The sequence below is a fragment of the Coenobita brevimanus genome, chromosome 18 (assembly GCF_032717465.1).
Source record: "Coenobita brevimanus isolate Jiangsu-jjx chromosome 18, ASM3271746v2, whole genome shotgun sequence".
In the NCBI taxonomy this organism is placed as follows: domain Eukaryota; kingdom Metazoa; phylum Arthropoda; class Malacostraca; order Decapoda; family Coenobitidae; genus Coenobita; species Coenobita brevimanus.
Window position 1 is genome coordinate 15,679,945 of NC_136971.1, and position 24,791 is coordinate 15,704,735.

The window sequence follows — 24,791 nt, forward strand, 5'->3', positions numbered from 1 at the left end:
CACCTTCTGTTGCCATCAAAGTCCTCAAGCTCTACTCGAAGCATATAATTGTCAGTGTTCGTTAACATGTATATGTTCTCGTTGCCAAGCCAAAACTCAGCCTCGGGGTTGCCAAATCCATGTTTGTAGTCGTCCCACTCCCGGTTGAATGTCTCACGTGGCTCACCAAAATCATCACGTCGCTGAATAACCTGTTAATCATAGCAGTTCAATTAATGTCTTGCATATATGTGTGTGTGTGTGTGTGTGTGTGTGTGTGTGTGTGTGTTTAGTTTAGTTTAGTTTAGTTTAGTTTAATTTAGTTTATTATTGATGCAACCAGATGATATTATTCAACTGAGGAAAGGCCTTTCTTATTAAAAAGGTGTATATAACCCTTGCAACTCAAAAACGCTCAACAAATTTGAATAAAACAATATGGAGATGGCAATAATAAAATGAAAGCTACTGTACATCCCTGGGCTCTGTAGGTATCATATCACTGAGAGACATAATCCCATCAGTTTCAGTTTATTACAAAAATAGTGTATGTGACAGCAAGAAAGACTATGAAAGTGGAGATGAAAGTATGCTGTACAGTACTGTATATTTCATCATGCCTGTGTATGCTACAGGACTACAGTAATGAGAGCTGAGAAGAGGTCAAGTGACACTTGAAGTGAAACTAAAATTGCTTTGGAGATGAATGGTGTAGTGCATCAGTATGACAAATATGAGGAATGTAAGAAATAATGATGAATGTACTGTACTTACTGTCCATCCTCCTCCTGCTGTTTCCATGTCGCAGTAAACCTTGAGGAACCAGTAGGTGGTACCGCGGATTTTTAGGTAATATGTTCCACTCTCTGTCATACCTTTATTTCTCAGGTCCGTACATGAGTACCCTTGCTGTAAGGAGCAAAAGACAGGTGACAGTGGTTAAAATATGTCAGGTACTGGCTGATATTAGTGTGTGGAAAAGTGCTTGCACAGAACAGAATGAGTCTGTGCTGATATATGTATTTCTTCTTGACCTCTGTAGTTGTCAAGTTTGTGTCTTGGTAGATGTGAGTGATTTAATCTTGAACAAAGTAACTAGTTGTTTTCATTGCTCATTTACAGGTATAATGTAGTTGCTATACTGAGAACATTTTATCATCTGCAGGTAATAGACTGACCATGCTGATTTGTATGGCATTGAAGGTAAAACTTCTGGGAATAATGTTGTAACAAAGTACTGTACTGTAAATTGTAATGCATAAGCTCTATATCAGCTACAGAGCTAATTTAGTTCACTGAGTCCTTCATAGATGACAAGTCACCTAAATAGTATGTAAATTTGGGATGGAGAAAGTTGGAGGATTATATGTGTTATTTTTCTGTGTTTATGGCAGGGTACTACATACTGATTGTAATTACCTTATGTCCCTTTAGTTACAAATGAGAATATGAAACTGACCTTTAAGTTCTGGTCATGGAGTTCATTAACAATAAAGGTATTGTTTACAGTCACTGGTTTGCGCTGGACTGAAGGGAAGACAACTCCTGATGGACCGACGGGACTGCGAGGAGGTGGGCGTTCAGTGGTAGTCATATCGCTGTTGTGTTCCGTCAAGAAGCTCTGTGAATGCACACATACCATGCAGGTACTGTTACTTAAAATAGCTACATCTGTGTATCCATCTATCCGTCTGCTTATCTGTCTGTTCGTATATACCCAACTGCCTAAATCCCAGGAGGAGTGACCACAAACAAATTGCCTCAGTTCCATTCTGTCCTGACAGAAAATAAATATTCTGCACTTCACAGTATGCAGACTTCCAAGAATTCTTTGATTTGCCAGAAGTAATATATTGAGGCAGCAAACATACTGAAGCAGTAACATAATGTTGTGATAATAAACAAGATAGGATCCAGTACATTGGAAATGGAAGGGGGACGTGATTCCTAATGGAATTATCATAAGACTTAATTCCTTCTAACTCTATCTGTCTATCTATTGCCAGACGCCTCAATCCCGTTCGGGGTGGCCATAAACAAATTGCCTCCACGTCGCCCTGTCCCCTGCCATTTCGCTGCCCTGCTCCCAACTCACACCCCCCTCTCTCATATACCTCTCCACCCCATCCCTCCATCTCATCCTCGGCCTCTCCCTCCCTCTTCCCCCCTCCACCTCACTCGATACCAAATTAAAATTTTGTATCAAATCCAGATTTTTATTAAAATGATTCTGTGACACTGCACAGATTCTGGCAACTAACATTCATCTTTTATAATAAGTACTTATTGGTTTACCAATAACAAGGGGGATGTAAACCTCTCATACCTCTTTTAAATCTACACCTGGTAATGTATAATGGAGATACTCTTATATTGTGGTACAGGAAGGAATTCTGCACTGACTTTTGTAATTATTGTACTTGGACTGTACTTGGTAGTATATTATAAAGTAGATCCTGAGTTGAAGTTAATGTTGATACTGGCTAAGATGGTCTGGTGACCACAGTATAGCAAAATGGTTCCTTATTACTTTGCTTTCCATAGGCTTGATAATGGGAACAACAACCCTTCAGTGTTCTTATTTGATTTATGTAGGGGACCAATGTGGCTTTGTGGTTAAAGATGTATTGTAGGATGGAAGTGTAGGGAAGAGAATTAGAGATATCATTAACGATGTCAATGTAGATATTTAAAGTGATATCTGTTGTCTAAGGAATGTTAACATGGTTGGTATAATAACTACTTTTGTAAGTTTGGTGTTGAGCAGTATTAAGTAAAGTGATTGTAGTATCCCATTGCAAGGTTGATTTCAGAATGAGTTGGCAGAGCAAGATGAAAAGCCAGTTGCAAGATGTTGATTTCATGTTTGATTCCATTCCAATTCCAGTTGGAGGCAGCATTCTTAGGAGGGAGCAAGGTTTTTGAGATGATGGTAGTGTGAATGTTTAGGGGGGAAAAAATGTAGCCTGAAGATCACATACCTGATCCACGAGGTCACCTGGTGGGTCCTCTACTGGAGTATCATCTTGAACATGGTGGGAGGTGGTGGAACGGTGCAGGAGCGATATGGGATTGATGTGGTCACGCTGTATTGTACCATCTCGAGGCATTGTCTTTAGCGTCTGCTCAACCTGCAATTATAATGTATATATACCAAAAATTTGTCATGCATCAAAATGGTACAGCTGATTTGATAACAGTGGATTGTGATCACTGATGTGGACAGACTGAGAAGAACTTGTGATAGGAAAATTATCAGTGGTACTGCCAGTGGAAGACTTGCAGTTACATGGGAAATAATGAGTAGAAAATGTACATGCAAAACAGGTGGCAATGGAAGGCAGCTGGCTGAGAGAGCAAGAGAGATGTGTTAGAGGCTGGTAAGGCCTTTTTTTTTTTTTTTTTTTTTTTTTTTTTTTGAGAAGAGAACAGCACTTGACTGTTCCTGATAGACACAAACACACAAAAGAAATAGTTTTGCATACTATAAGCTAATTGACATCATCATTCTAACCCAGGTTCATATGTTCACAGAACTGGGGAGATCCAGCAAAAGCTCATCAGTGATATTAGGGATGTGAATCAAAGGTGATAAGCCACCCCAGGTAAAATCTCCGTCAACTTGAGCCGCTGGAGGTATGATGTTGCATGCAAGACTAGTAATATTTATTATTTTACTTTTTTTTTTTTTTTTTTTTTTTTTTTTAGCATATGACTGTAAGATTGCGATTTAAGGTTACATTCCGGTATTTGATGGAGATGAAAAACATAGATTACCGGTACTCCATTTGTTTTAAAATTCCTCTGTACCTCATAGTATTTCAAGTTACTGTTAGCTGGTGCCAACAGCTGCTTTTATTGAAAATTTAAAGGTATTTTTTAAAAAGTAGGTGCTGTTAGTCTGTGCTGAGAATAATGATTTACACTAAGTAGCATTACCTGGTCAAGGTTCTGAATGATGCGGTTGGCTTTCTCAGTAAGGTCAGACTGGATAGTTGAAATGGCACGCTCTTGTCGTTGGCTTGTGTTCAGGAGAGCCTCACTCTTTGGCACCAGCACATCCACTGAACTCTTTGTCCCTACTACTACATCCCACACCTGCAAAAATACACTTAAGTCATACATTCTACCACATACTGTACTCAGTTTCCTAAGTTTTTAATATACTAGAATCACAAATGACTTTATTCCGCACATGCTGCTTACCCATGTAGGTCCTAACTAATCAAGTATTATACCAGCTTTCGGTATATTCGGTTATCAGTAGCTGTGTTGGAATACAGATATGCCAATGAATGAATGTTTTGATTGAAGGTAATGAAGGCATCATTGCATTCATAGACTTATAAATCTTTACCTTACACTCCTTTCACATTTGGGTTTAAAAACCATATACAGTACAGACCTCTTCCATCTTCTCCCAGACTGTTTCCATAGGTGACATCCGGTCGACCAGGGAATCAATTTTTGTACGTGGGGGTGGCCGGGTGACGTTCCAGCTGTGAAGATAATAATGGAGGAGGGCATATTACTGTAGTTCATAATATTTTACCTACCTCACACTTCACTTCCAAGCACCTTCTTCATCTAAGCTTAGCATAGTTGTAGGTTACATTAACTTACGTTAACAATGCATAACTACTAAAGGTAATGTAGATTTTGGTATTTTTCTATTTTTTTATATTGTACTGTACTTATATCCTTAATCAGTATATGATTTGCTGTTCTTATGAAGGTTAGTGGTGGTGATTGTGGTGGTCAACATGTGGTTAAAAGAACAGAATGAAGGTCACAGAGATGTGGGTTCACTTCAAACTTCCCAATCAATAATTGTTCACAAATCTTGATTGAAATATCCCAAATTCGGTAATCCCTCGATTAACCAACATAATAGAGCCTTTGGTACATCTGGATACGGACAAAATCTGGATATGGAGCAATATCCTACCATCCAATACCCTAGCTATACTCAACCAATATGTACAGTACCCCTCCTAATTGTGGCAATGTTCTTTGGTCTGGTCTTTCAGCTATTTAGACATCAAAACTTACATGGGAATATCGAATATAATGCTAGACACTAAGAAAAAAAATGCATAAACAATTAAATTCGACAAAAATCCACAGTACCTACAGGGATGTGTCATGTCTCCATGGTTGTTCAGTCTGTATATGGATGGGGTTATAAAAGAGATACAGAGTAGGGCAGTGGATGTTGGAGTGGCCCTAATGAGAGAGGGCAGTGTGTGGAAACTCCCTGTACTGTTGTTTGCAGATGCTGCTGTGTTGTTAAGTGAAGACAATGGGGAGCTGCAAGGCTTGGTGAATGAGTTTGGGAGAGTGTGTAAGAAACGGAATCTAAAGGAGAGTGTAAGGAAGAGTAAAATTATGGTCTTTGAGAGAAATGAAATCACTGAATGTACAGTGAGGTTGGATGAGGAGGAAATGGAAATTGTGAGTGCATTTAAATACTTGGCTAGTATTATGAGTAAGGATGGAAGTTTTAGAGGATGAGGTGCTTAAAAGGGTACAACAAGGAAGAAAGGTTGCTGGTTCTTTGAAAGCAGTGATAAACAGGGAAGTGAGTATGGAAGTGAAAAAGTTACTTCATGACAGTATTGTGGTACCAACTCTAACGAATGGAAGTGAAGCTTGGACCTTGTTGGAGGGACACAAGTCAAGAGCAAGAGCAGTGGAAATGAGTTATTTGAGAGGAGCATGTGGAGTCACATGGAGGGACAGACTTATAAATGAGGAAGTGAGAGAGCATTGTGGTATGGATATGGATGTGATGGGAAGCACCAGGAGAAACACACTGAGGTGGTTTGGCCATGTGGAGAGGATGGAGAGTGAGAGACTGATGAGGAGAGTGTATGTGAGTGAGGTGGAGGGGGGGAGAGGGAGGGGGAGGTCAAGGATGAGATGGAGGGATGGAGTAGAGAGGTATATGAGACAGGGAGGTGTATGCTGGGAGCAGGGCAGTGAAATGGCAGGGGACAAGGTGACATGGAGGCAATATTTTTGCGGCCACCCTGTGTGGGATTGAGGCGTCAGGCAATAGATACATAGACAGATAGACCTACCACCCGGTGAATGGCAGCAGGTGTCATAACCCACTAGCCTCCAGCTGGTGTACAGTAATCTTATGTGGTCTAGTGGCTAACAACATCACGTAACCAATGTCAAACACCTCCTAAGTCAGCTTGGCCCGTGATTTTTTAATATCAAACTAGGTTGAATGGGCCAGATCATATTCCCGCAGAATCCGTGAAGTGGTCCAGCCCACATTGACTTGCTCAATATCTCACGCTACTTCTCCAGAGTCAAAACCTTCCTCTTTTGTTTTTCGGGTGGTGGTAGGGCCATCATCACACTCATGAGAATGCTGCAGAGGTGGGGAACAACCACAGATGCAACAATGGAAGCTGCCATGGCTACATTTCAGAGAAGCACATCCACAGCCGAGAGAGACAAAGGCGGGAACTGAGGTGTGGTACTGCCAAGTGAACACAGTGCTGCCATGTCTCTTCCCACATTTGGCTATGAACACACAAGTAAAAATTGCCAAACTGACCTACGAATGCAAGGGTCATGTTCGCTTGGCCAGGCAAATGTTGCCACGCAGCAGCAACACTGGATCCCAATACATCATGGCCTCAGGAAGCGTCTGAGTAATACGGCCGGCCAGCTGACTTTGACCATTCACTGGGGAGGCAGATGGCCACGCGTGCCTTGGAGCATCTGAGTGATCTGGGCGGCCGGGGTACTTTGACCATTCATTGAAGGGTTGGACAGCAACTTTTGCTCAGCTTGTGGGTTAGGGTCTGTATTACTCGCGTGTAGCTGGTAGTGTCTGAGTGATCTGGGCAGCTGGGGGACATTGACCATTTGATGAAGAGGCAGACAGCCATATTTGCTGAGCTGATGGGTTAGGGTCTGTATTACTCGTGCGCGGCTGGTAGCGTCCGCGTGATCCGGGCGGCCAGAGGACTTTGTTCAGTGAAGAGATGGACAGCCATTTTTACTCAGCTGATGGGTTAGGGTCTTTATTACATGCACACGGCCAGTAGTGTCTGAGTGATCCGGGCGACCAGGGGACTTTGACTTCAGTGAAGAGGCAGACAGCCATTTTTACTCAGCTGGTGGGTTAGGGTCTGTATTACACGCAGATGGCCGGTTGTGTCCAAGTGATCCAGGTGGCTGTGGAACTTTGACTCTTCAATGTGGAGGTGGACAGCCATTTTTTGCTCAGCTAGTAGGTTGCAATCTATTACACGTGTGGAGCCAGAGAGGCTGGCCAGCCACCCAACTGATTTTTTAAATTTGGAGGCCACCCAACTGATTTTTAAAAATTGTAGGTTGCCCAACCTGTGATGTCGGAAATTTTATGTTCGGATATGAACAGAGAACTCTGGATGGGAGAGAGTAGAGCCAAGACCTGACATTCGGATACGGAGCAGGTCTGGATAAAGAGTTTCCGGATAATCGAGTGCTTACTGTATGTCATTGTATCGACAGTATAATAATGCTCGTGTGGATGTGTAGAGATGAGGCACATTTTGTTTGTGCCACTGCTCGTTCCATAACATTAGAAAGATGGGGATACATGTACTGTGTTTTGTAGATATAAATCAGTGACCAAGAAAACACCATACTGTATTCGCAAATTCAAACCTTGAAGTTTGTGTTGTGGTGTCCAGCATGGGGCTTTGGTCTTCTAGGATAGCAGTGTGTATATTCCTGACAGAACCAGCCAGTTGTTCCAGGTCTCCTGACACATAAGCCATGTGGAACTGCAGTCGACGGTCCATTGAAGCCACGCCTTCTCGTACAGAATCAATGGATTCCTGAAGCTGGGTCATTGCTGGGTTCTGAAAATTAGATGATTACAAATCTGAGCATAGTATCAAAATATGTACTGCTGTGAAATCTTTTCATTGCTTGCATCTTTTTTTTTTTTTTTTTTTTTTTATACTGATATTAGTTTATACAGTAGTTGATAAGTTTGCTGATGATTATTTTAACATGTAACAGTTTAACTTTGCTATACTAACAGTAAGGTACACTTCTCTGGTTTCTAAATTAAGACTGAAATATTACATATTTTTTTCTTCAGCACTCTGAATTGTTTTACTGAATCGTTCCGTTTTGTTTTTGAAGGTTCTAACATGCTTGCATGCGTCGGCCTTGGTCACCTAATGGTGGCTTTCCATGCTGCTTGATCTCTGGCAGCTTCCTTATTTAGTCCCTAATCCTTGAGGTCACACTCAATGACCTCGTCCCAGGTCTTTTTTGGTCTACCTCTCACTACCCTACCCCGAGCATTAACACTTCTCACTTTCTGCACCCAATTATCATCCCCCATCCTCTCCACATGCCCAAAGCATCTCAGTCTACCTCTCATCATGGATTTGAATTTCATGAAAGCAGACTTTCCTGATCTACCAGATGACCCGCCGACATGTCATAAAAGTACCCCCGCTAATACCAATACACCAGTCCTGTATGAGACAGCCCTAGCATATAGTCAGTAAGGACGGTGGGTGTTAGCGCCGAAGTGGTGACATGTAGAGAGGAGTATGGTATGTAGGAGGACTACTGGGTCTTGGGAGCAGGCTGTGGAGCCTATGCCCTGAGTCGGACACATTAAAAAACAAAAAAAAAAAAAAAAAAAAAAAACAATACTTTCCTGACCAGGAAATAGTCTATCTGGCTGCTGTTTCCCTCAGGCTTGTATGTAATCAACCTACTCACTCTTTTCCTAAAATGTATGCTGCACACAATCATGTTCATTGCTTCCCCAAACTGAAGTAGCCTTTCCCCTTCCTAGTTTCTTGTACCATATGCTACATCCTCCATGTACTCCTTCATATCCTAGAGCTTCACCTACATGACCATTTAAAGTTCCCTCCCAAAACTACAATCTCCTCATCCCCCATACCACATACTACAGATATTATGTCATCCCAGAATCTATCCTCCTCTACCTCATCCATGCCTGCCTGTGAAGCATACACTACTATAAATGCAAACATAACCCCACCGAACAAAATTTTGTTATTTGGGAGACGTTATGTGCTGGAGGTAGGGTTGAAGCTAGCTCTGTGGCTAGAGTGAGGAGTGGTTGGACGAAGTTCAGGGAGCTGTTGCCTCTCCTGACACTGAGAGGGCTCTCCTTCCAAGCTCAGAGATCTTCGTAAGCGGCTTGTGTTAGGAGTGGATGCTGTATGATGTGAGACGTGGGCAGTAAAGGAAGAGGATATTCGCAGGCTTAAATGTACAGCAATGGCAATGATTAGGTGGATGTGCAGTGCGTCCCTGAATGTGAGGCCTGAGGGGCTAGGTTTATGATGGAAGAGTTGAGAGGCAGGATGGGACTGGAGTGTATTGATGCTGTAATGAGGAGGGGTAGATTGAGATGGTTTGGGCATATGGAGTGGATGGGGGATGATAATTGGGTGTAGAACCAAACCATATGTGCTCCCTACGTGTCAGCAAGTGGGTTGGTGGAGGGTTAGTGCCCCTCCCTGTAAAACAAGTAACTCAGAGTCAAATGGCCACCCCTTATGGGATTATGGCTTCTGGCAATAGATAGATAGATAGAAAATGAGAAGTGTTAATGTTAGGGGTAGGGTAGCTAGAGTTAGACCGAAAAAGACCTGGGATGAGGTCATTGAGTGTGACCTCGGGGATAAGGGATTAAATAGGGAAAGCCGCATGGAGAGCCACCATTTGGAGACCAAGGCTGATGCATGCAAGCATATTGGAGCCTTCAAAAACAAAACAATTATTCTTTCACCGACTCTCATTACATTTATGACATATTCCACCCATTTCTCCCTAACACACTTACACCACCATATCCATTTGCCCTACCCTGCCAAAACAACTTGTAATGTCCATCCCTCCTGGTAGTCATTCTGGCTGATCCTTCCCAATACCTGACTTCCTGCACACATCCCACATCCACCCACCTCCTACCAAAAGCCTCAGCTACTTCCCCTGCTCTACCCCACAAACTGAATGTAAATGAAATTTATTTTCCAGCACTACTAACTGAATTGCAGATGAGAGTATGTTTCTCACCTTGTCAAGTGCCTGGATCCGGGGAATGTCAACACCAAGTCTATAACTTTCCGAGGCTGCAGCTACCAGCTCATCAGGGGGTAATACAATACTGTTGGTGTCCAGGGCTTTTTGCATGCTGGATAATTTGTTATCAATCCTGGCCACATGTTCTGTCAGCAAGTATAGTCGCTGCTCCATAAGGGATGTGCTGCTACTTCCATCATCCTGTGTGCCTCTGCTTGTGGTGTCTGCTTTGCTGTTACCACTGTCACTGTTACTGCTTCCTTTTCTTGTGCTGTCATTGGTGCTGGTGCCAGTATTGCTTCTGTAAGCATCTGGCTGAACGAGTCTTGCTTCCAAAAGACGTACCAGCTGCAGAGAGGAATTCATACAGTAAGATTTTTTTCTGTTCAGTAAACAAAGAATATAAGACTGAAAACCTGCAAAGCTTGTCCTTTCCATAGAAGAAGAAAAAAAAAAAAACTCCAAGGCCAAGATTAATTTCTTTCAAGGTGCTTGGACGTGTAGCATTGAAAAGATTGGTCATAAGGGACAGGAAACATAGACTGAGAAAAATTGTTGAAACTGAACAAGAGTGTTTAAAATGCATATATGTGTCATTATAAACTATTATAGAGTGAGTCTGGTTCTGTGTTTTAACTGAAGGGTATAGATTATCCATGAACAGTACTGATATTAGAATACAGAGTAGAAATAACAAGAAAACGGGATATACACATGCTGTACTGGTAATATTACATGGGCAGAGGAAAATTTACCAGATGGGTAATGAAAAGAATGGATGACATTGGTTAAAGAATGAGACTGGAAAGAAATAATGTAAAGGAATAAGGATGCATGTAGTGCTGGAAAGCAGAATAAGTACCACTGCAGGAAAAGAAGCAGTTGAGAGATGATGAAGATAGTCATTTAAAGGATAAGAGAAAGACATATATAGTTGAGAATGTGGCCTTTTTTTTTTTTTTTTTTTTTTTCCTTTTCAAGCAATAGTAGGCAATAAAAATCTGAAGAAGCTGAGTTAACAGACCTGAGTGGTGGTGTTGAGGTTGACTGCTAGTCGGTTCTCAACAGTATCCAGTCGTCTCACCAGTCTCTCCAGTGCCCGATCCATGTTTTCAACTCGCCGCAGCTTTGTCTCCAGAGTTGTCAGCAGCACCTCGAACAGGTTGAATATGTATGGGTCTCTGGAAGTAAAACATAGATTTTCAAACTGTCATGTTACTAGTCTTTTTTTTTTTTTCTTTTTTCTTTTTTTTTTTTTTTATAGCAGAAGTATGGCATTTTACAGTTCATTAATGCTGTGCTGTATATACTATCATAAAACAACGTATTTCTGTAATTGTAACGTTAGGGGGAAGGGCACTATTATAAGGAATGATTCATTCATTGCCAGACGCCATGTATCCCAAACAGGGTGGCCAAGGGCTTAGAGTTAATTGTTTTACAGGGAGGGGCACTAATCCTCCACCAACCCCACTTGACACGTAGGGAGAACGAGCCAACAGCATCTGGTGTTCCCAGGCGGTCACCCATCCAAGTACTAACCAGACCCAATATATATATATATATATATATATATATATATATATATATATATATATTACGTAAGTCTCATACCCTTAAATGTTCTACAGTACAGTTAGCATCAGTCCTCAGCCCTAATGGAGTAATGAGTTTATATGGGATTGGCTTTATATATTTTTTATGAAGTACAAATGTCGCCAAACAACTCACGGATTTAGTAATATGCAGACTTGGGTAGCACAACAACAGTTTACAGAAATCTTTTCTTCCGTTTCAGTCACCACACCGTATCTCATATGAACCCATTAATTTAATTTACCCCCTACACTCTGGATGTAGACTGTGTTGGGACCATGGGGACATATTCAAGCTTTTTATGGGGAAATCATATTAACAGTCCCACACCAGTGAATACACTTTCACATCACTTTTTGAAGACATTAACCTCCTCGGTATTAATTTCATATTTAAATTTTGCCCAATTTAAGTCAGTTTTATTCTGCTAAGGAAAGACAATGTAGGGAGAAGGGATTATTTTAGAATCAGCTTATATTATAGGATGGGAGGGGAATAGAAGACTTTTGTAAGAGAAAATGGTTAACCATCACAATCCCTTACTATTCTTTTGACTTGGGTAAAGTAATTTATTGAAAAGGGTATAAAATTTTTGCAGATTGCAAGATGAACAAATGAGTGCAATTTAATGGTAAATAGTATTATAGAAGAGACAAAGTTTTTAATTTCATAAGAAAGCGAGAGAAATCTAATGCCTGTACAATACTTAATGACATTGTAATGAACTGTGCAGCATATTTGGCTCTCCGGATAGTACGATAGTTTCTGTACAGTGAAATGCAGTTTTGTAGCAAAGACGAAGTTTTTCATTTCACAGGTACGAAAATGAGAGAAAACTAATGCTTGTACAACACGTCATTAATTAATGATACTATATTGTATTATACATAATTTTTTGCTGTCCGGAATGTACGATAATTTTCGTAGCTCGGTACGGTGCTCAGTGTCCTCGAGCAAGGGTCAGAGTATGATATTATAGAAGTGTGGAGTGTGATATTATTGCTTTATTTTCTGTCATTAGTAAGTTTTGCGTCTTGTAGTGACTTACTTTCTGCGCCCAAGCATCATGTGCACCCATATAAGAGAAAGGAGTATAAAAAGTTGCTTTTTTTCTTTTTTTCCTGGCGCGATAATTGGAAGGTGAGTCCACCGTTTAGTTGTTTGTTTTGTTTTTCCATCTCCTGCTGTAATCATATCTGTATTTCTGTGTTGTGATCATATATAATATGATGTGTGTAATTTTCCCGTTATACGTGTATAGGAGTTGCATTTATATTAATCGCCGAATACGTAAACGCAGTTATTTGGAGATATCGGCAATTTGCCATGCTTCAGCAGCAGATATATTTTTTTTATGGAGTTGTCACTTTGGGAAACGAGAAATCCGGTTGAACTGTGGTGATATAGCTTGAATATATTTCCTTACATTATCTGTACAATGCGAACATCGATTGTGATGTGCGGCAACTGCGGTAGCGTTTAAATTGGCACGAATGAAGATGTTTAAAGAGCAATGAAAAAAATTTAAAGTGCTGTATTGTAAACAACACGAAGCATGTTAAATGGCGCGAGTTTAGTCAGGCGTATGGTAGCGTTATATTTTTCACTTCAAGCCCTGTATGTTATATCCAGTAAACTTGCATTAATATGTTAAGCACACAAAGGATAACGGACATTAATTGCAATGGGTAAAAATGTTAAGTCAGATGGAACATTACATTGAGCATCGGGGCTATAATACGAAAGTTGCCAAATTGACGATATTTCTTTTGCATAAAACTTGAGATAAAATCGCTTAGGATGCTAGGTTGGTGGAAGTTTAAGGGTATAAATTAATAGCACATACAAGTACAAGCTTTGTTACGCCTGAGAAGGTGCTGATATTTGTAAATTGGAGTTAAACTGACCCAGATTTCTGAAAGAAAGGTTGCCGTCGATCACTGGACCAGAAGCTTAGTGTTTACATGACAAAAATCACTATGATAAGCCAAATACTAACAGAAAGGGTTGGTAAGAAGAGCATTAATGTTTATTTTGCGTCAGTGACCTAGTGGTATAATCTGAGGATATGTGCAAACAGTACAGCAAGCATGTTTCATATGGCGTATTTACATGTCTTCCGGTGCTAGATAGGGTACCTTCGCTGATTCATTCTTCCGGTGTTGGAGAGGGTACCTTCGCTGATTCATTCTTCTGGTGCTGGAGAGGGCACCTTCGCTGATTCATTCTTCCGGTGCTGGAGTGGGTACCTTCGCTGATTCATTCTTCCGGTGCTGGAGAGGGCACCTTCGCTGATTCATTCTTCCGGTGCTGGAGAAGGCACCTTCGCTGATTAATTCTTCCGGTGCTGGAGAGGGCACCTTCGTTGATTCATTCTTCCGGTTCTGGAGAGGGCACCTTCGCTGATTCATTTTTCCGGTGCTGGAGAAGGCACCTTCGCTGATTCATTCTTCCGGTGCTGGAGAGGGCACCTTCGCTGATTCATTCTTCTGGTGCTGGAGAAGGCACCTTCGCTGATTAATTCTTCCGGTGCTGGAGAGGGCACCTTCGTTGATTCATTCTTCCGGTTCTGGAGAGGGCACCTTCGCTGATTCATTTTTCCGGTGCTGGAGAAGGCACCTTCGCTGATTCATTCTTCCGGTGCTGGAGAGGGCACCTTCGTTGATTCATTCTTCCGGTGCTGGAGAGGGCACCTTCGCTGATTCATTCTTCCGGTGCTGGAGAAGGCACCTTCGCTGGTTCAACTGGGCGGCTCCGGTGCCTGGTTATACAAACAACCCCCCTCTTAATTCCCTAATAGGGGATGGTGAATAGCAGGAGGGGCATCCCTTAATGTGCAGTCTCATGTGTTAGTATTTCAGGTGAACCTGAGGTTACAAGTACTTGCTCAGGTACTGCTGGAGTCTTAGCAAGGAAAACAACATTGTCCGTCTTCCCGTCAGGCGTTCTCGCACTTCATTCTTACTTTCCCTTTGTTTCTTTATCTATTCTTTATTTATTTATTTATTTTTTTCAACATCGGCTTCGCTAGGCTGTCACAAGAGCTGTCATCACATGAGGTATTCAGTCGTATTCAGACCTACCTGCAGAACTCTGCATCATTACATTAGCTTGTTAACAGCATGTGACTGTCATTTCTTAGTTAAATCATGACTGATGACAATTTTCGTAGTTAGACTTTTATATAAAAATGAGCTCCACAGGCCTTGGGTATAGCACTTGCACCCACACGTACGGTAAACGCGTAATTACCGATAGCAGTTAAAACTAAACTAAATATTCCTTTCTTACTTTTTGTGCAATCGTCTATATTATACTTCATTGCCGTATAATTGCAAAATATCCGAGATTTTCAGCATAACTGGTATTTAAGATTTTTTAATATTAATCATGTCTGTCTGTGTAACAACCTGAACGACAGGTCCTTTAACCCGTCACGTCCCGAGGTTTTCCGCACCTCCGACATCCCCCAGTCCCGAGGTATTTTCGATTTTTTTTTTTTTTGGCTAAAACCTTCGCTTTTGGTGAGAAACATCGAAAATTCATAGAGAAATCGCTCACCTGAGGTTTAAAGTGCCCAGTCCAGGTAGGAGTTCCTCCTTACCTGAGTGGGTTTTCTGACATGCTGGCACCAAAGAAAACGAGTTCTATGGGAGGGTAACTATTTTATCCACTCATAAACGGTATTTATTTATTTACTTGGTACGAATGTATATGTAGTATGACAGTATATTGGTTTTCAAGCAGTAATAAAGGCATTATAAGCATTGTTTCACTCACTAACTAATCACCATACCTGACCTATTTTTGCCACACTACCTGATCATTATTTCTGGCTGTTTCTTCTTCTAATGCTATGTAAACATTGTCCTCCACATTGTCATCGATTGGGGAATCACTCTGGCCCTGAATAACTTTATTAGCCAGGTCACTGGTAACAGGTCCTTTGCCAAGACAATGGCATGAGGGGGGGAGGGGGGAGGTTATGCAGTGTAAGGCATTGTCCCTGCTTGGTTTCTTGTACAGGAATAGAGGAAGGTGTCCCGTGTATACATACGAAAAATCACGTGCGAAAATTGAAAATTGTGCAAATTAGGTACCTTGCAATTGCACGACGTACTGGTACGTCGCCGGGACTGGCAAATGCAAATCGTGGTGACGTACCCATACGTCGTCGGGACGGGGCGGGTTAACAATGCAGAACGTAAGTTAGAACTGCTTAAGTCTGTAATTATGAAACTCCAGCAGAAATAAGCTAACCAAGAAAACAGAATCTTTGATTAACCTCCAGTTGTAGAACAAGAGTACCGTATGGATAACACCAAGGTTCTGGGTAAAAAAAAAAAAAAAAAATCACGTACGACCTACAGAAGGAATGGGATGCATTGAGAGAGAGAGAGAGAGAGAATTACAGCACCCCAAAAATTCAGAAGCTCCATCCTGAGAACACTTTCGTCGATGGCTACTACACCTTTCCTTTCATTTACCACCGGTTGCAAGTTACGTTTTTTTTTTTTTCTTTTTTTTTTTAGGGGGGATACAGGTACCCAGAGAGAGAAAGAGAGAGAGAGAGAGAGAGAGAGAGGATGAAAGCGGGAGGTGTTGTGGATGGGACCGGAATACGTATTATAAGTAGTTTTTAACACACACACACACACACACACACACACACACACACACACTTATGCTACAAATTATGAACGTTATGAACGTACCATATTAAAAAAATGGTAAGGTAGAAGCACAAGAAAGCCTCCTACAAGTTAACTTGAATATGGATACTATGGTCGATTTACTTTTACCTGACGGAACTAGGCCACTCCCATCACTTCAATACGAGGATCAAGATACACAACTTTTGATCAGTTCCCTGTCGCAACTTACGCTTGTTTTTACAGGAAGAACAAGAGCCTGGAAGAATCTACACTTTCTTTTCTACGCTGTTCTTGCTAAATCAGAATTACTTGATAATCTTCCTGTCGTAACTAATACAGTATACGGTATGTTTATAGAAGGAAAGAAAGACAAGGGAAGATTCTGCACTCGTCCTTCTTGCAAAAAAAGATAGAGAATTGATAATGAATTTCTTCGCATGTCCGGGCCTAGGCTGTGATTGCATGACATTCGCTGTCTTAACTATAAGGCAGGAATGAGCGTTGTAACTACCGTAGTCACATCGACCCTCTAGTCTGGCTGCACCTGGCCATCAGTTGAGCTGAAATGGGTTAGGGATCTTCATCAGGTTTGCTGATTAGAACAATGTCGGTTCTGATGCCGCCAACTATTGCGCAAGCACCAATCCCATTTTGCAGCTGGTATTTCGGCAACGAGCACCACAGAATACTAAGAGTCCTTTTTTCTCTGCTGATTTGTTGCACCATAAATCGTACCGGGTGTAGCAGCAGGCAAAAACCATACACCTTGACATTACCGTATCGTAGTCCGATCTGAAAATGGGATTAGTGATAAAAGTTGAAGTAAGAGAGCTCATGAACAGTGCCATGGCCAAGAACACATACACAGCAAAATATGAACAGGGACCTGGACAGTATATCGTAGTCACATCTGAAAGCAGGAATAGTGATCAGGGATAAAAGTAGGCTCAGTAACTGGTGAATAACCATAGAAGTAGGATTAGTGATAAAGTGATTACGTATGAGCAGGGTACTGCTCAATTCTGCGACAACGAATACGGGCAGCATAGTATAAAAAGGGATCTTAATGACTTACAGTAGTATAGCGAAAACAATTTTGTAAGGCAAAATAAAAGCGTCGGAAGGTAGAAAAAAATAATGAAAAAATTGTCATGGTACCGAAAGGGTTATCATGCCAGAGAATATTTAGATGACACCTAAATTGTGAAAAAAATCGACAAGGATAAGGAGCTAGCAATCCTCCCAGTTCATATGAGAATTCGATGTGATTGATTCTGACGGCCGGTAGCAGCGCTGAAAAAAAAAAAAAAAGAAAAAAAAAAAAGAAAGCAACCTATTGGTTTCACTTGCCCTGACCCTGCAATCATTGTTCGCGTCACCGCTGTAGTTCTTTCACCATAACTTTGCCCAGAGTTTTGTCTATTTGTTGCTTATTGTACTTAGCTCAGAGGCAGAAAACAGACTGTGCTATGGCTCTATCCTTTCCACGGCACATTCATGTTACTAGCATCATATTATAGTGTTAATCCGTTGATACAATTCAGCATTCAAGATGGAGAGATAACAGTTTCAGGCCAAGTTATTGTAAAAGGAGCATAGTAACTTGCACTCTGCATAACTTTTACATTTAATTTTGATCTTCACCCATGCCATCTTAGTCTCATAACAACTGGGTGTTCTTTTGATTATCACAATAGCAAACACTTTTTCCATTTGCCCATAAATACAGTATGTATTCCCCTTTCAGTCTCTGTCCTGCACTTTCCGAGCAAATATCGAACTGACATATTAATCAAGTCCATTGATATTCTTTTTTTTTTTCTTTTTGTCGCCACCAATCTGACATTCGATTCATTCATTAAATAGTCACTTCATTCACTGTACGGTACATTAGCTTCACTACTGCCTCTGTGCTCCTGTTTCGCATTTTACTCTCCTACCATCTATGCACGAAGGAAAAAAAGAATAGAAGTATAAAGTGTTGATCCACATGTTATGAATGCGTCACCAACCACAGTCTATTAGGTAAGAGAGCAACCGTTCCCCCACCACGACCACAGTACAGTATTTGGTAGTGCGTAAACTATCGCCACCCTTGCCTGCACTTACGCAAAACATCATCATTATTACCCTGGTCAGCACTTAACGCAACCACCACCACCACCAACCCTACCTGCACGTACTCAAAAGCAATCATTACCTCCATCGCCAGTGCCCTCATTTATGCCAAACGTCGTCACCACTTTTTTCATCCTGGCCTGAATTCTCGCCCAGGGGATATTAAGGAAGCAGACTGGCACTTCTGACTTACTATACCCCTTTCCCTGTAATCTGGCCTAAAATTGCCACTTCTCCGTATGAATACTGAGTCGTAGCAAGGGATTAACGCTGGAATATGATGCTCGTCACGAAAACGCACTATGGAAAGGATGTAGAGCTGTAGCGTTGTCTTATTTTGCCACAGAGCTACGTAAGTTACAAAGGGATGAAAATCTAGATCAAGTTAAAGGGAGGTAAGGTATCTTTCTCTACCTATCTGTCTATGTGTCTCTCTGTCTATCTATCCTTATAACAGCTCATTCAGCTTTGTATCCAGTTGTAAAACCTGCAAGAGAATGTTAACATACAGTAAACTTTAGTACTGTGGAAATGTACAATGCCCCTCCTCCATATAGCTATCTTTGAGTAACCTTTTGAAGTTGACCCCTGTTGCTTACGTTAGTGATATTACGAAACTTTTTGTTTTGTTTTGTTTAGTTGTACCCTTGCAAGCATAAATGTACGGATAAATTGCAGGAGGAGATTAATACTGCGAAGAGGAAAATGCGTGCAGAATGAGGTTACCAGCATTTATTATAAGGGATGCCTCATTAGCTTATAATAATCGTTTGGTAATTAGAATTTTAGGTTGATAGCAAATTATGACTTTGAATGACATTATTATTATTATTATTATTATTATTATTATTATTATTATTATTGTTGCCCATGGACAGTCCACCATCCCTCTCCCAGGAGTTGCCGTAGGGAGTGAATTGAGGGACGTTTGTATAACCGGGTAGCTCCCACCACCCAGTTATATTGGTGCCACCACATGAAGGCATCTCTCTTCAGCACCAGCGTAATAGATTTAAACACACGGTTGCTGAACTAGGGAATACAGTACAGTATTTTAGAGCCATTCGTCCTGTACTTAAAATGTGTTCCTCTACTTCAGAATGTTACCATTGCGTTTGTGAGTAAAAGAAGGGAGAGAAGTATTTGAGTCGGGAAGGTAACAAGTCTTATCAGTGAGTTCTGTAGTGTCAAAGAGAGAGAGAGAGAGAGAGAGAGAGAGAGAGAGAGAGAAACGGTAGATAGATTGGTAGATACATAGATTGAAACAGTTTGATAAATGCAGAGATAGAAAAAGACATGGATGTGATAGACAGACAGATGAACATAAGAAACCAGATGGGTAAACAGAAACGGACAAACCTCACCCCATCCCACTAACCAACGAAGCATCCAGTCCTCACCTTCACCCCGACCTGTGGGAGTGTAATGATGGGGTGTTGTGGTGGTCATGATGTATATGTGCCCCACAGCTCTCTCACTCGCCCACACACAACCATCCGCTCTGACCTGTTTAGCGAGTGTGTGTGTGTGTGTGTGTGTGTGTGTGTGTGCAATAACCTCTTCTTGGAGGGCACCATTGCGTACTAAATCTCATCCATGGCGTGTTTATTTTCAGTGTTAACATCCCTGTTTTCTGTACTGTTCTCGTTATCACCATACGGGTTTATTCAGTCTGGTAACGTCCCCTAATAGTGAACAGCCTTTTGTATGCTCCAGCGCTTTCTCGCTTGCCCACACGGAACCCTGTAGTCAGCAAGTGAGAGGGAGAGTGTGTGTAGTGTGCGTAGCTCCCTTCACTGCGATGACGGCTTGTGTGTGTGTGTGTGTGTGTGTGTGTGTGTGTGTGTGTTTCTTATTCTTTGTATCGTTAGGCGATTTTATTTAGCTTAGAAGTTGTGTTACGAAGGGCTTAATTGGAACTGTATATAACAAGCTGTCAGTTTCTAAGAACATCGGAAGTTGAGCAGAATCGCCTGATGTATAACACGATCAGAGAAGATACGAAGGGGAACACCACACGGATCTATACTTTTTTTTTTTTTTACTTTAACTTAGTCTGACGTTTCATCTGTCCATCTTACTGCCTAGCTGTAACAGTAGATTAGGTCTTTATTACGGTATGATGCTAGTCACGAAAAGTACTGTGAAAAGGTTATAGATCCACACTGTTGTCTTTTTCTGGCACTGAGCTGCGTGAAATAGGTTGCAAAAGGATGAAATTCTGAGTCAAGTTAAGGTTAAAGAACTGTAAGTGGAACTCAGGAACGCTTTCAGTATTTTGTGTCTTTAACTCACTATCGTCGGCTCGCATCGTTTGATCCTTTCTTAGATGAGAATCGACGCGTATTAATGGATGTACCAACGAACGCGCTAATTAGTTTGAACTTTGCGCTCCGGTTTAGTATGCGAGTGGCTAGTCAGCGGATCTCGCGTACTTAGGCACCGGGTGACTCTGCACTGTTAATCACGCATACGTTGATTACTTAAGTCTATGGTCTTATTCCAGTCATGTTCCTGTGCACAATTTCCTGTCCAGTTTTCCTGCACAGGGCCAATGAATGATGAGAGTTTCATCATTCTTCCCATGGTTGAGGTTTAACTCTTAAACGGCGGCTATGAGCGGTAGTGCGGCTGATGCGAGGCGATTTTAGCCCACTCACCACAGGGAAACCTAGTCTTCCAAAGGTTAAGAAAAAAAGTCTTGTTTACAGAGTTTAAGAGTATTTAAGTTTAACATGAGTATTCTGAGACTTGTATTACTAAGACTCGTGTGCGGCGAATTTTATCACTTCAGTATTTGATTTTAACTTGAGTATTACTGAGACTTGTATGTGACGAAAGTTAGGGTTAGTCAAGCAGTTATGACCTGAATATAAGGTTTGCTAATACCGGGCGAAGGACAGGGAACCGTCCTGAGTGACATGGGAAGAGGAGGAGGGGGAAAGTTGATGGGGACGGGAGGGGACATGGACGAGGGACATAGGGGTGGCGCAAGGGAGCTGCAGGGACCGTGACAACCACTATACCACTGCACCACCACCATTGCTAGCAACATCAGTGTGATGGCCTCGGGTGTTATTACCTCCGCCGACGGAGCTAGAAGAGGTCATGTATTCACCCGTGTCTGTCCGTCTGTCTGTCTGTTTGACTCTTTGAGGACAAGATATATAAAAAAGTCGATATATCGGATTTCAGTGAATACGGTGGATAGGTAGGCACTAGGTCAAGGAAGTGTTGAATACATTTTGAGGTGATCCGGAATCGGATGCAGGAATAAACCTTAAATTTTATTGGCGTCCGTGGAGGTATGTCTTCTCTGATTTTGTGCAAAGAGGGCAGACTAAGGCCGGAAAATAAATTACTTCCGCCGACGACGGTGGACGGAGGATGATTCATTAATCGTACACTATACTGGTGTTGTCGGATGTTTGTCCAGTCTGAGCGCTTTCGAGTTTTATTCATGCTGCCAGATTTACTGGTGGTAGGGTGGTGAAGACATGACTAGGGACACAGAGGGCGGCGCAAGGGAGCGACAGGGGCTTTGAAAACCACACCACCACCACCGTAACGCCTAATATTTAGTACGTCGACCTTTACTGTTATTGATGCTACCAAATTCTCAAATTAGGAGAGAAGAGTATGCTTCTTTAGGGAATCCTGCCCAATGCAGACTTAATTCTGTTAGTTATTCTTTTAGTGGGTCATACGAGTACTTTGGGTAGAACTTGATATAGATTTTGCTTCATGGTACAATAAATGCCTAATGTCAAAGATAAGGATAGCTAAGGAAAAGAAAAAAAAATGAAAGAAAATGAAACGAAAGAAGTGAAAGAAGAGATTGTTTAAAACTTTGGATAGAGATTAGACTTTTTATAGACACCTGAGGGAGGGTAAGGTACTGTTCAGGAAGTCAAGGTACATTCACTATTAAAAAAAAAAGTCCCAGAGAGAGAGAGAGAGAGAGAGAGAGAGAGCATCCCGAACCATTTGTGACTGAAAAGAAGCAAAAAGCTGCTGGGGAAGTGATGGTGACTTTAGTGGGACCATCAATCTTTTCAGTTTTTTATTCTCTCTCTCTCTCTCTCTCTCTCTCTCTCATTTTTTACACAGTTGCGTCGCTAGAAATGCAATGACAGCTTCAGTATGTGATATGGGACTCTTCTTTTTTTTTTTTTTTTTATCTAAAGCGTCCTGATTACCGAAATGAGAGAGAGAGAGAGAGAGAGAGAGAGAGAGAGAGAGAGAGAAAGCAGAATGGAAGGGTAAGAGCAGCAACAGGTTCACGATGAGATATGGTGAGAGGTGTTTGTGGTGAGAGGAAAGGGCTGTGTTGGGAAAGGAGGAGAATGATGAGCGATTGTAGTGTGTGTGTGTGTGTGTGTGTGTGTGTGTGTATTGGCGTTAACTGAAATATAATAAAAGTTTTCCCGACTGAGAGAGGGGAATGGAATTTTTATTCATATTAATTGGTTTTGCACATTAAAAAAAGTACTGCCTCTCTGAATATTGATCTAACCACAGTAAGAAGTTGTGTGATTTTTTGTTGTTGTTGTGGCAAAGGAAGACTGCTGGTTCTTGGGTTAACTGTTAGACGTTGTGTGATCTGAATAGAACATGCATTGCCCTTTGATCTCATACGAACGGAAGAGCAATACAGAGTTTTTAAAATGTATGATTGCTTCACAGTACATCAGTTACTCCTTACAGTTTATGTGAGTTGACCGTTTTCTTCCTTATCTAATACGCAAGAGCCACCACCTTCACTTCTGAGATACACATCAAAGGATCGCATTATCAGTGGCTTTGGAGATGCCGTAGCACCGCTTTCGTAGCAGTTTATTCTGCACATTACATTTCCAGATTCTCTTATGTGTTTTTTTATATTAATTTTTGGTGTACAGGAGAGCGGAAAGCTGTAATGTGCAAAATAAATTCCTCCTAAAGTCACGAGAATACTACCCTTTGTGAGAGAGACCACGTCCCTTTGTGAGAGAACATATCCCTTTGTGAGTGAGAATACATCCCTTTGTGAGAGAGACTGCAGTTCATTGTACTAGCTTGGCCTCATCTACTTAAAGATTGCAATGTGTAGGGTCATGCAGTCAGAACCACTAATATTAACCTTTGACATTCATGCTTTCCTCTCCCTGACGAGCTGCGTGATGAAATTTGGCCGCCGTATTGTAAGTTGATTGTATTATAATTTGGTCGATGCCTGCTTTTCTATTTACAGTGCAGGGTGGTCCATATATAACGCTCCTCTTCCTCTCCGCTGGGAGATTTATCATTTGTTGCAGGGGCGGCACGGTCAGCGTTATCAGTGTCTTTCTTGCATCATTTATTCATTTCCTATCCCCATTGCCATACTTACGCCTACACCAGCAGACTGAGCCTTCCGAACAACACAAAAGTTACCGCCAGATGAGTTTCTAGTGAAGTGCTATATACGGACCACCCTGTACATTACGTGTCTTAAATATCTGCGAGGACCCGAGACCATCACCTATACCGCCACCGCCTCCCCTACACACACACACACACACACACACACACACACACACACACACTTGAGTAATCGTAATAACCCCCACAGCTTTCCCTCTTTTTAATGGGGGAGGCGAGATGGGGGTGAACTAGTGGTAGGAGAAAGGCAAAGATGGTGAAAGGGGTATGAGTGAGGTGGTTGTGGAGAGGAGAAGATGTTGGGGAGTGAACTGAATTAGGTTAGGGTAGGGTAGGGTAGGTTAGGGTAGTGCTGGGTAGGGTAGAGTAGGGTAGGGTAGGGTAGGGTAGAGTAGGATTGAATAGGATAGGATAGGATAGGATAGGGAAGGGTAGGGTAGGATAAGGTAAGGTAGGGTAGGGTAGGGTAAGGTAGAAGTGAAACGAAATTTTATTAAGAAAAGGGCATACACCATCATCTCCACTAAAAATGGTGTCTCGGCAAACGGATCGGTACCTCATGTCACTCTTATTACGGTATCTTTCCCACGACTTGGCGGTAAACTAGATAAAGAGAAGCACAGAGAGGTAGAGATAGTATTAGAAAGAAATGAAGTGATGAAGTTAACAGTGTGACAGAACTAGAAAGACTCTTTACATCGAGAAATAAACACACATCACCCTTCGAATGGTGGAATCTGTATATTGGGTTAGATGGCAATAAGTAATGTGTGATTGTGTACCTTGTCACGACTGAACAGTAACTTATCAGCTAAACGAGAAAGAACCAGCAAGAAATTTATCGAGGAAATGGATACGCATCAAGTCTTTCGTAATAAAATTTGTGTATTGAGTAAGTTATCAATAAATAACGCGTGCTTTGTCACGACTGAGCAGTAACCTGATATA

The 24,791-nt window shown here is 41.6% G+C and overlaps 1 protein-coding gene across 1 annotated transcript in view; it reads right to left on the minus strand.

The window, feature by feature from the left end:
- LOC145391505 (uncharacterized) overlaps nt 1–24,791 on the minus strand; it is a 241,784-nt gene that overhangs the window by 6,940 nt on the left and 210,053 nt on the right. The window contains exons 2-10 of the mRNA XM_080266131.1: nt 11,096–11,252; nt 10,066–10,419; nt 7,654–7,850; nt 4,385–4,478; nt 3,919–4,077; nt 2,961–3,110; nt 1,439–1,600; nt 754–888; nt 4–191 (exon numbers count right to left, since the gene is read on the minus strand). Coding sequence (XP_080122257.1) covers nt 4–191; nt 754–888; nt 1,439–1,600; nt 2,961–3,110; nt 3,919–4,077; nt 4,385–4,478; nt 7,654–7,850; nt 10,066–10,419; nt 11,096–11,252 — 1,596 coding nt within the window. The remainder of the gene's footprint in view (nt 1–3; nt 192–753; nt 889–1,438; nt 1,601–2,960; nt 3,111–3,918; nt 4,078–4,384; nt 4,479–7,653; nt 7,851–10,065; nt 10,420–11,095; nt 11,253–24,791) is intronic.